The sequence below is a fragment of the Myodes glareolus genome, chromosome 10 (genome assembly GCF_982192425.1).
Source record: "Myodes glareolus chromosome 10, mMyoGla1.1, whole genome shotgun sequence".
Classification (NCBI taxonomy): Eukaryota; Metazoa; Chordata; class Mammalia; order Rodentia; family Cricetidae; genus Myodes; species Myodes glareolus.
This window is the reverse complement of record NC_142035.1, coordinates 30,194,384-30,207,327: the sequence shown is the minus strand read 5'-3', so window position 1 is coordinate 30,207,327 and position 12,944 is coordinate 30,194,384. Positions and strand designations below refer to the sequence as shown.

At 47.0% G+C, this 12,944-nt stretch overlaps 1 protein-coding gene across 1 annotated transcript; it reads right to left on the bottom strand.

Moving 5' to 3' along the window:
• Positions 1-1,818: 1,818 nt before the first annotated feature.
• On the bottom strand, positions 1,819-8,798 carry Cd93 (CD93 molecule). The gene is made up of 2 exons (XM_048455543.3): positions 6,261-8,798; positions 1,819-6,020 (listed from the first exon to the last, which is right to left on the bottom strand). Exons 1-2 carry the CDS (start codon positions 8,177-8,179, stop codon positions 5,996-5,998), a joined length of 1,944 nt encoding a protein of 647 aa, XP_048311500.3. The 5' UTR covers positions 8,180-8,798; the 3' UTR covers positions 1,819-5,995.
• Between the last annotated feature and the right edge of the window lie 4,146 nt (positions 8,799-12,944).

Sequence of the window (12,944 nt, the reverse complement as noted above, 5' to 3'; positions counted from 1 at the left end):
GCAGGTATCCAACAAGATCCCCAAGACTTGAAATAATTTACCCTGCCTCTTACAATGATGTGCCCTCTCCATTTAGTTAGTTAGTCACACATTTGGTATGAATTGACCTTGTAGCACCATATGTCAATCCCTGATCTGGGTGGCTGGGACATATTAGGGAGCACGCAGGGCTGACTTTGTAATAACAGAACACATCAAGGCATCACTGTGAAGGGAATGTATAAAATAAACCTCCAGGTACCCACAATCTTGGAACTGCAAGCAAGATGACTTCTCCATTGCAAAATGAAGATTTCAAATTAAAGGGGGCAAAAGGGGAAAGAAAAACCCACATGAAATGAAAATTAGCTTTGTGATGAGACAAACTGATACCAAAGAGAAAAAATTAAAATATAAAGAATAAAATAAAAATAAATATAAGTTAAAGTCAGACTACATGTCATTTGACTAGAATGACTCCAACAGTCATGTATTTCTTACTGGCAAAGGAAGCAATCTACCAGGTATGTATCCATCACCCAAACAGCACAACTCTTTATAGAAACAAAACTGATAAAAACCCAGGGAGAGTCTAACAAACCCTATCATGGAAGGGAGACTGTCCAGCAAGGCCTGAAGGCTGAACCACAGTGGACGAAGCTGCAGTAGGTCTGGATGTGGGAATTACATACACATCTTGAGTGGCAGGATAGTTGATTGCCTTGACAATGAAGGAAAAGGCTTCGTCTACGGAATGTCCACAATAAACTCAGGACTCTTCAGTCTCCACCTAGGTATCTGGTGATAATGAGGATGCACAGTGGGCATACGTAACTCTGCAAATCAAGGGCTTTAGTAAATGACTCACTCTTCACAGACCTACCTGACATCTGAGTACTTTACAGTCACCCAAAGATGCCGCTATTAAAAGGTGATATTTTTGTTCAAGAGCTTTCCCTAAACCAGGGAACATTGGTCTCCAGTTGAGTCAGCATGAAACAGGTATTAGAACTGCGCGTTTGTGGGTGTCTGTATGTCGTGTCTGTGTCTATAGGTGTGTGTGTTTATTGAAACATGCTATGTGTATTGTGTTTGTGAGCATGTATCTTTTTATTTGTAAACAGGTGTGTGTGTATGCGTGTGTGTGCATGTGCGTATATGTGTGGGTCTGTGTGTGTGTGTGTGTTGTGAGTCTCAGAACAAGTTAGATTTACCAATGTGTTTTGTTGGTGCCTAAACTGCTAGAGGATCAGGTCTATTTAATTTTAATGGATATTTATTGGAAGTGTGCTATGCCATTAGCATTATAGAATGGAACCCTTTATCCCACTTAAGCCCTCTCAAAAAGTATACCGTCTGAAAATTCACCAGTTATCATCTGCTTCCCACAACACAGAATCTCAGTGTGATCTTGGCAGCCAAACAGGCAAAGATCCCGGCCACTTAGTTAAACAACCCGAGGGGCTTCACTGACAAAGCAGTGACAAATGCTCGGAGTTAATTGTAGGCGGGGCTTTCGATCGTACCAGTTGGCTGCGCTTAACCCTCCACCAGGCTTCACTCAAGCAATTAACAAGACACTGGCAACTAAGGGTGGTCGTGGTGACCAGGCTGAGAATGCTGAATCTGGAAAAAGGAACGGGCTTGCTCTCAGCTTCATGGACACTCTCCCCTTGCAGGGCGGTCTCACCAAGGGCACTTCCTGAGAGACAGCACCAACAGAGACCCCTGGCAGCATTCCTTCCAGTGAGAGACATGCCATCAGGGTAACATACATTTAATAATCACAAAGAATCTTCTGACACATACTTTAGATTGCCACAAATGACATGAAACAAATTCAAAACAATTTTTTTTCAGAGTTTATTGGGGCATGTGCACAACAGAAAGTTAAAAGATTGACAAAGCCACAACTTCTTGAAGGGGACCCCGAGTCTCCCTTCAAAATGTCATGTTGCAGCTCTAAGAAGGCCTGTACCCTGTGAGCCTCCCCTCCCCTCCCCGCAGCCTGGGAAACATTTGCTAATCACTGAAGTCACTTCTGTCTGAACATTCCATAGTTTCAGGATCCATGACACTGACTGGATGCATGTAGTTTTAAATATTTACATTCTCACTGAGGACTCAGGGTGTGATTGCTAACATGTACAATAGCCCGCAACACAGAACAAGACTGCCCACCACACAATTCAAGTTTAACCCCCAGCTGTCAACGGACTTCAACCCAGGGGGAGAACAGGTTAAAACTGCAGAAAGGAGCCACTTGGCACATTTCTGGAAGGATGGAAAGACCAGAGTTCCCAACTGAAATAGATGGGTACTGCCAAGAACAGGTCATGTGACATTATTTTCAACATGCCCTTGAGTGAGGGGTCATCAGGGCATCTAGTTATTGAACCCATGGAGGATTGAGGTGTATCTGTCCCCCTGTTTTAGCTGAGAAGTTTCACAAACCACACAGTCAAGACCTGGGTTTGGGAGCCAGGCAAGGGACAGATGTTTTCAGGGTGTCTCTCTCAGATTCCCATGCTAAACCTATTGTTGAAGGACATGGAAATATGCAGGGGCACTAGGCCATTTCACAGGTGCTAGAAAGCTACGCTTTCCTGTTTTCCTGATTTAGACAATGGGGGAGTTAAGAAAAAAATAATAGGAAAAGACTTTCCTATATTTGCTTTAAAAATTTATGTTATTTTGAATCGAGTAACCTTTTGTCCTTTTTTGGTCAAGTCTCATCTCTATTCCTTTGGTTTTGCCAGAAATATTTATGGGAAAAGTGGATTGGAACAAAAAGCCCTGATGATCCCATTCACCTATTGAAAGTTTGGTTGGTGAGAACAGTCCACAAAAGCATTCAAGGTTAGGAACTCAAAGAGGTTAAAAACTTCATGAGGAGCAAAAGAATTCATTTCCTAATCAGTGTGCCCAGCACCGTGAACATAACCACACACAGAAATGTTCGTTTCATTCCACACTCTCCACTGTTCTGGGGAAGTGTCAGGCTAGACATTCCCAGAGCTTTGCTACTTTGTCCCTGGGTCAGAGGCTGAAAGAAAGCAGTGGATTACTTTCTTTCTTTCTGCCAGGTGGGATTCCTCCAGTGACTGTTGCTGAGAAATGCCATGAGGACGCAAAGTGCTATAAAGTGATCATGATGTTGGTGACAGAGGTAGTGGTGGTGTTGATGAGCCGGTCATCCAAGCCAGAAGATGGCTACATCTGGGTTTACACCAAAGCCAGGCTACCTAGATACCAGGGATACCTGGGGCCAGATTTCCTTTACAAGTAGCATTCCTGAGTCCCTCCCGAGGCATTTCTTTATGAGTAGTTCATTTTCTAAACTCTTCAAATTACTGCCTGCGGGGGTAGTGCATCACCTGTCTTTAATGATGAATAAACACTAATGCAAAGGCCTAGGAAGGTAGTTCCTGGAAAGCGCCTGTCTAGCATACTTTCAGCGCAGGCTACCGTCACCAGCACCACATAAAAGACAGAAAGGAATGATGGCCACCTGAAATTAAGGAATGAGAGGACTGAAGGCTCGAAGGTATTCCTTTCCCCTTAAACTCTCTGGAATTCTCTGGGAAAGAAGAGTGGGAGGAGATAGTTCTAAATACAATTTTTTTGTTTTGTTTTTGTTTTTGTTTTTGTTTTTTTACCAGGTATGTACCCAAGCAGCATTTTCTCTGCATCCTCACAGGCAAGGGACTGTTCTGTCTCTGCTCACTGATTTGTTAGCCTAACAACCTTGGCTCCCTTTGGCCAACGGAAGTCCATTTTTCTCCTGCTTGGCCTCTTAGATGCTCTAACCCAAAATTTTCCAGTCTCAAACACGAGGACAACAAGAACAGATGGGGGGACAAAGCACTGGTTTAGGAAGGGTAGACAGCTCCACTGGCCTTGACACATGAGGCGTGGTTCGGCCCAAAGCTTTGGCAGGTCAGTGGATGAGAGAGCCCTACCCACATGGGAGGGGCTGAGATGGAAAGCGCACTTTGAGGAAATGTGTTCATCCACCTTCCCTGTTGTACGTCCCACAGAGGGGAACCAGCGCCCCTGAGGGTGTTGGGGATGGGGTTTCATGTCTACGCCCTAAGTGGTTCTGGTCAGCAGCCTGAGTGTAGACCAAGCAAGGCTACAGAGAATTTAGACTCCCTCAGTTTGACCTCCTCACCTCAAGCCTTAAGTCCAGATACTGCCGTCTATGTAAAATCGCCTGGACAGTGGGTGCTGCTCTCTGTAATGGACTGGATGCCAACCTATTGGCAACTATTGCCAGGGGTCCTGTGGTCAATGAAGTTCCCTGCCAATCAGACACAGCTTTGATCTCCCTTAGGTTCCAAACACCCAAATTACAACTGAAAGCCAGATGGTGAGCTGATTTTTAAATGCACAAATTTCAAGCTCCGCACAGAGCTCCATCTTTCTCCCATCTTCCTCCAACTTGTGGGTTTTTTTTGGGGGGGGGTTGTTTTGTTGTGTTTTTTAAAGATATTTCCTTAACTCCACAGGCCTTGAATCTGTTCATTATTCATCTTCACTCTCCAGATGTCAACTTGAGGGATAGATGTACTTAAAACCGGAAATGAAAGGGCAGCCTGATCCGAGAACAAAGCCTCGGGATTCCCATGATGGAGACACTTTCCGTGCCTCAGCTTTCTAAGTAATAGAGGGAGAAAAAAAAAGCCAAACCTCCATGAGACAGACCTGTGTAGCTGCAACACCATCACCAGCAGCAAGTTTAAGGGACACTTTTGCAAAAGTACACTTTGAAATAAGCATGTCATTCACAAAATGGCGCTAAGCAGTTTTAACGGTTGGAAAATAGCCTAGCTGTTCTCTCTTCCCCTTTCCCTTTCCTCTGCATCTCCTCTTTTAAGCAAACAGAGAGAACCTTCTGGGTGACTAATCCTTGATTTGATGTGTGTCACACCCACAAAACGGTGCGTAAGTCCTCCAGATGTACTCTTAACTGTGAACTGGGCTTCAGCTACATTAAATGACAGTATTCAATGCAGAGCCCATCCGTCACCTGGTTCATACATCTTCTCCATACAGTCAGAATGAAAGCCCCCTATGCCAGCTTCCTAGTTAGGGATGGAGACTGGGTGCCCTGCAGTAGAGTTGGGGCCTGTGCTGGCTCCAAGACAAATTGTTCTTGGGGTTTTGTTATCATTTCTCAGTAGTCAAGCGTGTGTTAACATCAGTCCATTCAGATAATTTAGTTCATATATCTGTTAATTCAATCCCTGTCACTCCCCTCCCCTCCCCGGGATTCTGCTATTACCAAAACCTCCCACTCACTTGAAGCAACTTTCCAGCTCCCAGCTCTACTTGCCCATAAGCCCAAGACCATCAGAAAGCTAAGAATGAGGGGGTAGGATGTCTAAACATCCTGCCCGCTTGCTCCTTAAGCAGTTGGTTGAACTTCCTCTCATTCTGACAGTTTCAACAATACTGAGGGGGGTTGAGGGGAAATGCCAGAAGGCAAATGTACACAAAGGCAGCCATCCTGAAAAAGTCCCCATAGGAAGGGTAGAGCCTTATTCTCACGAAGTTAAATAATGAAGAGATCTTATTCTCTATGAAGGAAAGGAATTATTCCCATCCCAATTAGCACCAGTAGCTCCTTTTCTTCTCTGATGAATGAAGAGATAAAGAAAAATCTTTGAAGCCCTCCCACCCCCCCCCACTCCCCCACCCCTGTTCTCATGCCCTGATCAGGAAACAGAGGAACACATTAAATCATTCGATTATGGATTTGAAAAGAGTATGTGAATGAGGCTTGTCAATAGCCTCAAAACTTCCCACAACGACAAATTCACGCCCAGGCATAGTAAAGGCAGCTGGGAAATACCTGCCCATCCCAAGTCACCAGGCTCTTAAGGGGAAGGTGCACACTCTTTGCTGAGAGTTCAGTCCAGTCTTTCAGAATGATGTGGGTCTCACCATCATCCGGCAGGTGAAAGCTCTGACAGCAGTGGCAGCTGCCGGTGTTTCTATGGCCACCTTGTCTTCAGCAGTCTGTCCCGGGTGTTGGGCTGTGGGAAACAAAAGGTTACAGTGTTTGCAGCCACAGAGCCCTGTCCCATCTACATCTTTGGGTACCTTGCCTCCACTCCACGTGCGCTGGCAGCATAGGCTGAACTGGGATGCTGAAGTTGGGTTTAACATCAAATGGCCAGCTGGCTGTTCCTGTCTCTGCCTCCCAGGACTGTGTTCTGTGCCTCCCACCCTACAGTTGCCCACCCAGCTACCCAAGCAACTTCTGGCTGCTTTACCTGTATTGGTTCTCCAGGGCTCGGCTCTCAGCTCGCTCTGGAACCCAAGAATAGCTGTCAGCTGCATTCTGGGGCTTCTTCTTTTTTATCTCCTCCTTCTTGGCTCTCCGTTTACGATAAATGAGAAGCCCTAAGGCCAGGGCCAGCAAGAGTGAGATGGCCACCACAGTGCCCAAGATGTAGAACAGAAGCAGCTTCTGCCCATCGGTGTCGCTGTCACTGTGGGCCGACACCGAATCTTCATGTGTGGGCTTGCTGTGGCCAGTGGTCATGGGGAGGTAGGTACCCAACTCCCTCCAGACATCAGATTCCTCACTGGTGACTGATATTTCTTGTGGAGCAGAGGTAGTGGGGGGATCTGATGGGAAGGAAGGATGCCCTGTGGTGTGTCCTCCCTTGGAGACATCCTCAGAGCCTCTGGAAGAACTGGGCATTTCAGAAGGAGGCACAGTACTCCCCTTTATGTCACCTTCACCTTCCTTTTGGGGAGGCCAAGTTGATGGTTCTAAAGACACAGTGTCCTTGATACAAGAGACCCCATTAGGAGCCAGCTCCCAGCCTGGTGGGCAGACACATTTGAAGGAACCCTCCAAGTTGACGCACAGGGTGTCACACGGATTGTTCATGGAGTCCGAACACTCATCTATATCCTGACATTGGGTACTGTCTTCCCCAGACATGGTATAGCCAGCTTTACAGGAGCAGTAGAATGAACCATCAGTGTTATGGCAGTGATGGGCACAGGGTGAGGGGGCAGCGGCACATTCATCCACATCCTCACAGGTCTCCCCTTTGGGGTCACTGGGTTGGTAGCCCACCCAACATTCACATTGGAAGGCCCCGGGAATGTTGATACATTCCTGGGCACAGGGGGAGTACTGACACTCATCAATATCCACACAGTGCACTTGGCTAGAGTCCAGCTGGTAGCCACTGGGACACTGGCATGTGTAGTTTTCGCTGAGGGGTACAGGATGGCATGAGCCCCCTCCTGTGCATGAGTCGGAGCTACAGGAGTTCCGAGAAGCACAAGTTACTAGGTCATCCTCCAGTCGGAATCCAGGCCGGCAGCCACAGCGGAAGGATCCATTCCCACCTTCAAAGCATTCCTGCTGGCAGCCCCCATTGTTGAAATTGCAGCCAAACTCGGGGCTGACACAGAGGGGGCCTGAGTTGCCCCAGTGGAATACACCCGGAGTCTGAGTCTTTTCCTTACACAGGAAGTAGTAGGTCTTACTCTCAGCCTCATCCCCACAGGCTACATTGGCTGCAGAGGCAAAAGGCACAGCCTCCAGGGAGGAGGTGGTGGCCTGGAAAGGGGTGGTATAGGTCACCTGGCCTGGACCACCCAGAGAGAGAGGACTGCACATGCCTTTGAAGTTGAACTTGCACAAGAAACCATCAGTGTTAGCTGGACTCTCAGGAGTCCCACAGAGGCTCTCATACCATTTGGGGAGATGGCTGGGGTGAGGTGTCAAGGACAGGTCCAGTATCAGGGACACACAGCGCATAGAGGTGCAGGATTTCTTGCTCTCTTTGTACCAGTTTGTATAAGCTGTGTCCTCTCCACCACTCACCCAACTGAAGCCCTTCATTGGCAAATCGTGGTACGTACACTTGCCCTTTTCTCGCTGGAGCCCGATCCAGAATTTGCCCATCTTGGCTTCCAAGGTTGGCTTGGTCTTCAAGAGCTGAGCCAGAGCTTGCTGGACATGCCGGGCCTCCTCCTCGCTCTTCACTGTGGCTAGATTGCCTCCATTCTCCTTGCAGCGGTTTTGGGCTTCACCGGCGTTCAGCTTTCCCCAGTGGGCAGTATAGCAGGCAGTCCCCTCACACACGACAGCCTCTGAATCAGCGGCAGCCCCTGCCCAGGACTGGCCCAGAAGCAGCAGCAGCAACAAACCTGTTGAGGTGGCCATTCTGCCGAGTCTCCTGGGAGAGGCTAGATTCCCCCACAAGGACAGCAGCCACCACTGAATCTTGGAGCGTGGCACCCGGCTGGGCTCCGAGGGGAGCTGAGGGCTGTGTCTCTGCTGTCAAACCACCACAGCTCTGGCGCAGCGAAGGTTACAGACTCCAGGCTTTTCACGTCCCCCTGACCCAGGGCGCATCCTGTGCTCTAGTACTTCTTATTTCTCACCGGATGCTGGGGCTTCCTGCCGTGAATAGCGTTCTGACTCCTGTTGCCTTCATCACGGTTTTGTTGTTCTCAGGACAGCGTTGCTGGTCTCTGGCTCGGAGTTGTGGAAACACGGTGGGGACTGCAGAGGAGCCAAAAGATATGGCTGCTTTATTTTGGGTTCACTCACTTTTCCCATAGCGTGAAGAGCCGCTGTGGCATGCTATCTAGTGAGCAGAGGCCTTGGGGGCTAGGGACTTGAAAAGGATCATCCAAGTAACCCATAATAAAATTCCACTTCAGATTTGCAAACCACCAAAAGAGAAAGAAAAATATGTGAGACTTGAGACACAAGGCCACAGACAGATAGTTTTCAGCCTTTTTTAGAAGCAAGCTAGATCTGCTTTTTTCCTATCTTGTGCCTCCCTTCTGTTTGTGGGACTCTTTTTTTCGTTTATTCTTCCAATCATGAACTTTAAATAGATAGGCAGTTTTTAAATAGGATTTGGGCCATGGGAATTTCTGGATTTTCAACAATGCCAAGCTTCCTGAGAACAAGAAACCAAATTGGGTGAAAAATAGGGCCGTTTTCAGGGTTTCTTAGAGCATTGTGAAGTGCCAGGGTCACAAGAAAGATCAGAAAGATAGGAAAATGAACTTTCCCTCCCTTGAGGAAGGGGTCACATGTCTTCTACCCCAAGGCTTAGGGGGAGTCACCTCAGAAGTGCTGAACCAAAGCCAACCCCACCCATCAAAGATCCTTTACCCAAGCCAGCACCGAGATGGTGGAAACTATGTTTAATTGTGCCCTGCCCCCACCACCATGCTCCACCCCGCCCCAACTAGATTCAGCGAAAAAGTTTTGGAGCAAGACATCAAGCGTAGCACTGTCAGAAGGAGTCCACACAGGTTATCTACTGAGCCCAGCTTCCTGAGACAAGACTTGGGAAAACCCAACCAGAGTCCTCCCAGCTGAGGCTCTGGGGAAGCTCTTAAGCTCCCCTCTATGGTCTGCGGCTGCTTACCCTGTTCTCTAACTTAGTCTTGAGGTTTCTTTGTAAATTCCAACCTTGGTCGACCAGACCATGTGCCCCTTCTCCAGGCAAGGGTGAAGCAGGCAAATGTTCTGATAGTTATTCATTGACCTACACACAGTTTCTTCTTCCAAAGGTGGCCACTGTTCAACTGGGACTAGGGTGTGGTCGTGACATACTAAGAGAGCAACCTAACAGAACACAGAAGTAACAGGTTTGTGTTACCCCAGATCCCGGTGTTATACCAAGATTCACAAAGTCCCCCCAAAACCAACAAGGAGACGGAGTCCCGTATGTAAAAGCAAAGAGCCTCTATATTACACAAGTTTGCAAACTCGGTCTCTCCATATGTCCAATGTATTGGAATAAATGGAGAGCCCTGAGCTCGGTTAGAGTTGGGTTTCTATAGTAGTAAAGGTGGGGGTTAGGGATTTCTGAGGTTCAGGACCCCTGATTGGCTGACATTTATCTAGGGGTGTCCTGGTGAGTGTGCTGGCAGGTGATCCTATCTACATTAGGCATTTCCTTTGGGTGGTGCTCGGGCAATCTCAGTTTGTGGTTCTTCCTGCAACCAGGTATTGCCTCAGGGTAAACTACTGAGACTCAGGCCTCCATTAAACTTATCAATGGCTGAGTCCTACACTGGCAGGTGATAATGGTTGGAAGTAAAGAACTTTCTTTGGGTGATCTGTTTCTATTTAGCTTATCATAGCGGCTCCTACACCCGGAACCAATGGGAAGTGGGAGTTGAGAGACACTGAAAAGGAGAGGGAGGGACAGAGAGAGAAGGGGGAGGGGCAGAGAGAGATGGAGGAGGGAGAGAGGAAAAAAGGGAAGAAGGAGAGAGAGAGGGAGTATCAAAATCATTACTGGGGTTCAGGATGTTGTCTAGGTAAGTTTTTTTTTTAAGGCAGTACTATCTGGAGTTCAGAACAAATAGGAAGGATTCCCAAGGATTCACTTAAACCTCTTTCTCAGGTGTCCATAGAATTCCATCCACCGTATCAACCCATTCACCTAATTCAACCAACCATCCTCTACCTACGTAGCCATCCACCAGTCCTTCCATCTACTCATCCATCTACCAGTTTAACAACTTTTCATAGTGTATGCTGGGCTAAACACTAAGTTCCAGGGAGGATCTCTTGCCCTTATGATTTCAAGTATGTATAAGTTTGAATAATTGGTATAAAGTCACATTATTGAAGGCAACATAAGGCAAAGTACTAGGTGGCAGGAAAGACCATTATCAGGGTCCTAACCTGGTAGTAGGAGGTAGGCACTATGGAAGGGGACAAGACAGGCAATGGAGTAATATGCTGCGGCAGTGGTTCTCAATCTCCCCAGCATTGTGACCCCTTATTTCAGTTCCTCATGTTATGGTGAGGAACCCAGCGACAAAATTATTTTCCTTGTTACTTCTTAGCTGTAATTTTGCTACTGTTATGAATCATAATATAAATATTTGATGTTCAGGGCAACAGACATGCAACTCCTGAGAAAGGGGATCATGACCCACAGGTTGAGAACCACTGTTCCAAGATATATATATATATATATATATATATATATATATATACATATATATATACATATATATTATAAATATTATATATACACACATTTATATATACACACATATAATATAAGGTGTGTGTGTATATATAGCTAAGAATGGTGTCCGTGTGGGAAGGAACTTACACCAAGGCCTTGTGGACAAGAGAAGGAATGTTGAACTATAAGCCTGGAGCCTGGGGTATGACAGACAGAATACAAAAGATGGAGCCCTGTGAGGACAAATGGCTTGGAATTTTCCTTGAAATCCAATGGAGAAAACCGAGAAGACATCATAAGACAATATTATAGACCATGGACGCTCAGCAGGCAAACTTGGGTTTCCAGGACAAGAAAGGGATATAGAGACTGAGCTGGTCTTGGACTGGGGTCAAGACCAAATGTTGAAAATTCAGAGCCAGCTGCTGTTGGTCTTGTGTGCTGTGAGGTATCGGGTGCTTCTTTGGCTCCTATTGACAGCTAGGGTCCTAGAAGTCTGTGTCCGTTGGAAGTGAGTATGTGAGGTCTAGGATGGAGAAAATGGAGAGGCATACTTTTGGGGGTCAGCAGGTCCCAGATCCTCTTCCTTATTGAGGACCTACTTCGAACTCTCAATTCACCCCCAGAGAAAAGGAAGATCCAGATTGGGAAGGAACTAGGAAGGTGGTGTCCTTGGCTCCAGGGCTATGGTTTTGGGCTTGATGAAGTTCAATCCTCTTCCTTTTACCTCCTAGAGAACCTAGATTTCAAAAGGCAGGTCACTTCTTAATATTTATAGTAACTTTAGTTTTGGGTGGCAACATAGGATAGCATTGATTCATAACCTTCTCCTGGTCGAGATCTGCGACTGTTCAGTCCAGGACCAATTCCTGCATTCACTCAACACCCTCCAGGAGTTCTCCAGCACATCCCATTGTTACACTTAAAGACATAGGCTGACATAATACATGGGGACGTGCTTAGTCTTACTGCAACTTGATAAGCCGTGTTTTATTGATACTCAGAGGAGACCTGCTCTTTCTCGGATGGAGAAGGAAAAGGAGAGTATTAGAGGGTGGGATGGGAGAACGGGGGTTTGGGAGTGGGAGGCGAGGATGAGGGGGAGAGGCTGAGGTGGGATGTAAAATAAATCGAGGAATTAAAAGGACACGGGCTGAATGAGTAGCTGACAGTTTAACTACTCTGGCCCACAGATTTTTGCCTATATTTCTTAGGTGACACAGCTTGGTCTTCTACAAAGGAACTTCCAAATCTACTATTTTCCCTTAGCCACACGTATCCTATCAATATCTTAAAGAGGGCAGTCATCTCGGAGGAAGTGTGGTTTGCTTGTTTACCCATTAGCATGGGAAGACATTTCTGCAACTCACACTACAAAAGAGATTCATGATTCCCCGTGGTCTGGGCTGGCTTGACCTCAGTTTTTACCCCTCCCTTGTGTAAAGAGAGATAGAATCTGGACCACAGTAAAATCCTGTCCTATTCTCCCTTCTAAAACAAGGGGGAAAGCTAGGAAGGAGCAGCACAGGGCTTCTGGGGCTCACTCGGTAGGTCTGAGAACAGACTTCATAGAGCCTCTCTCTGCAGCACACATGTGAACTTGTCCACACAACATACAAAGTAATTCTCCTGGTTATTCACATCTCCTTTTAACCCCCTGTTCTCTTCTTCTTTCTCCTCCTCCTCCTCTTAAGGCAGCCCAGATTCCTCTCAAGGAGCCCAGATTCCCTCCAAATTGCCACTTAGCAGAGGATGATCCTGTACTTCCCATCCTCCACCTCAAAGGGCTGGGATTACAGGTGAGCACTACCGCAGGTGGCCATCCTCCCTTGCTTGTGGAAACCTGTTGGCCTTTGTGAGGCTGAACTACTGAGGAGGTGGCAGGCGTCCCAGGGAGCCCAGGGTAGAGGCCTGAGATCTCAGGAGGGGGTAGCAGTTTACAGTCCTGGGGTAGGATCTGGCTGCCGCTTCTCAAGT

Excerpts from the sequence above, each read along its gene's own strand:
- Cd93 (XM_048455543.3), bottom strand. The coding sequence starts at position 8,179 with ATGGCCACCTCAACAGGTTTGTTGCTGCTGCTGCTTCTGGGCCAGTCC. Across the intron at positions 6,021-6,260 it reads GCCCTGGAGAACCAATACAG|CCCAACACCCGGGACAGACT; the intron begins GTAAAGCAGCCA and ends TGTTTCCCACAG.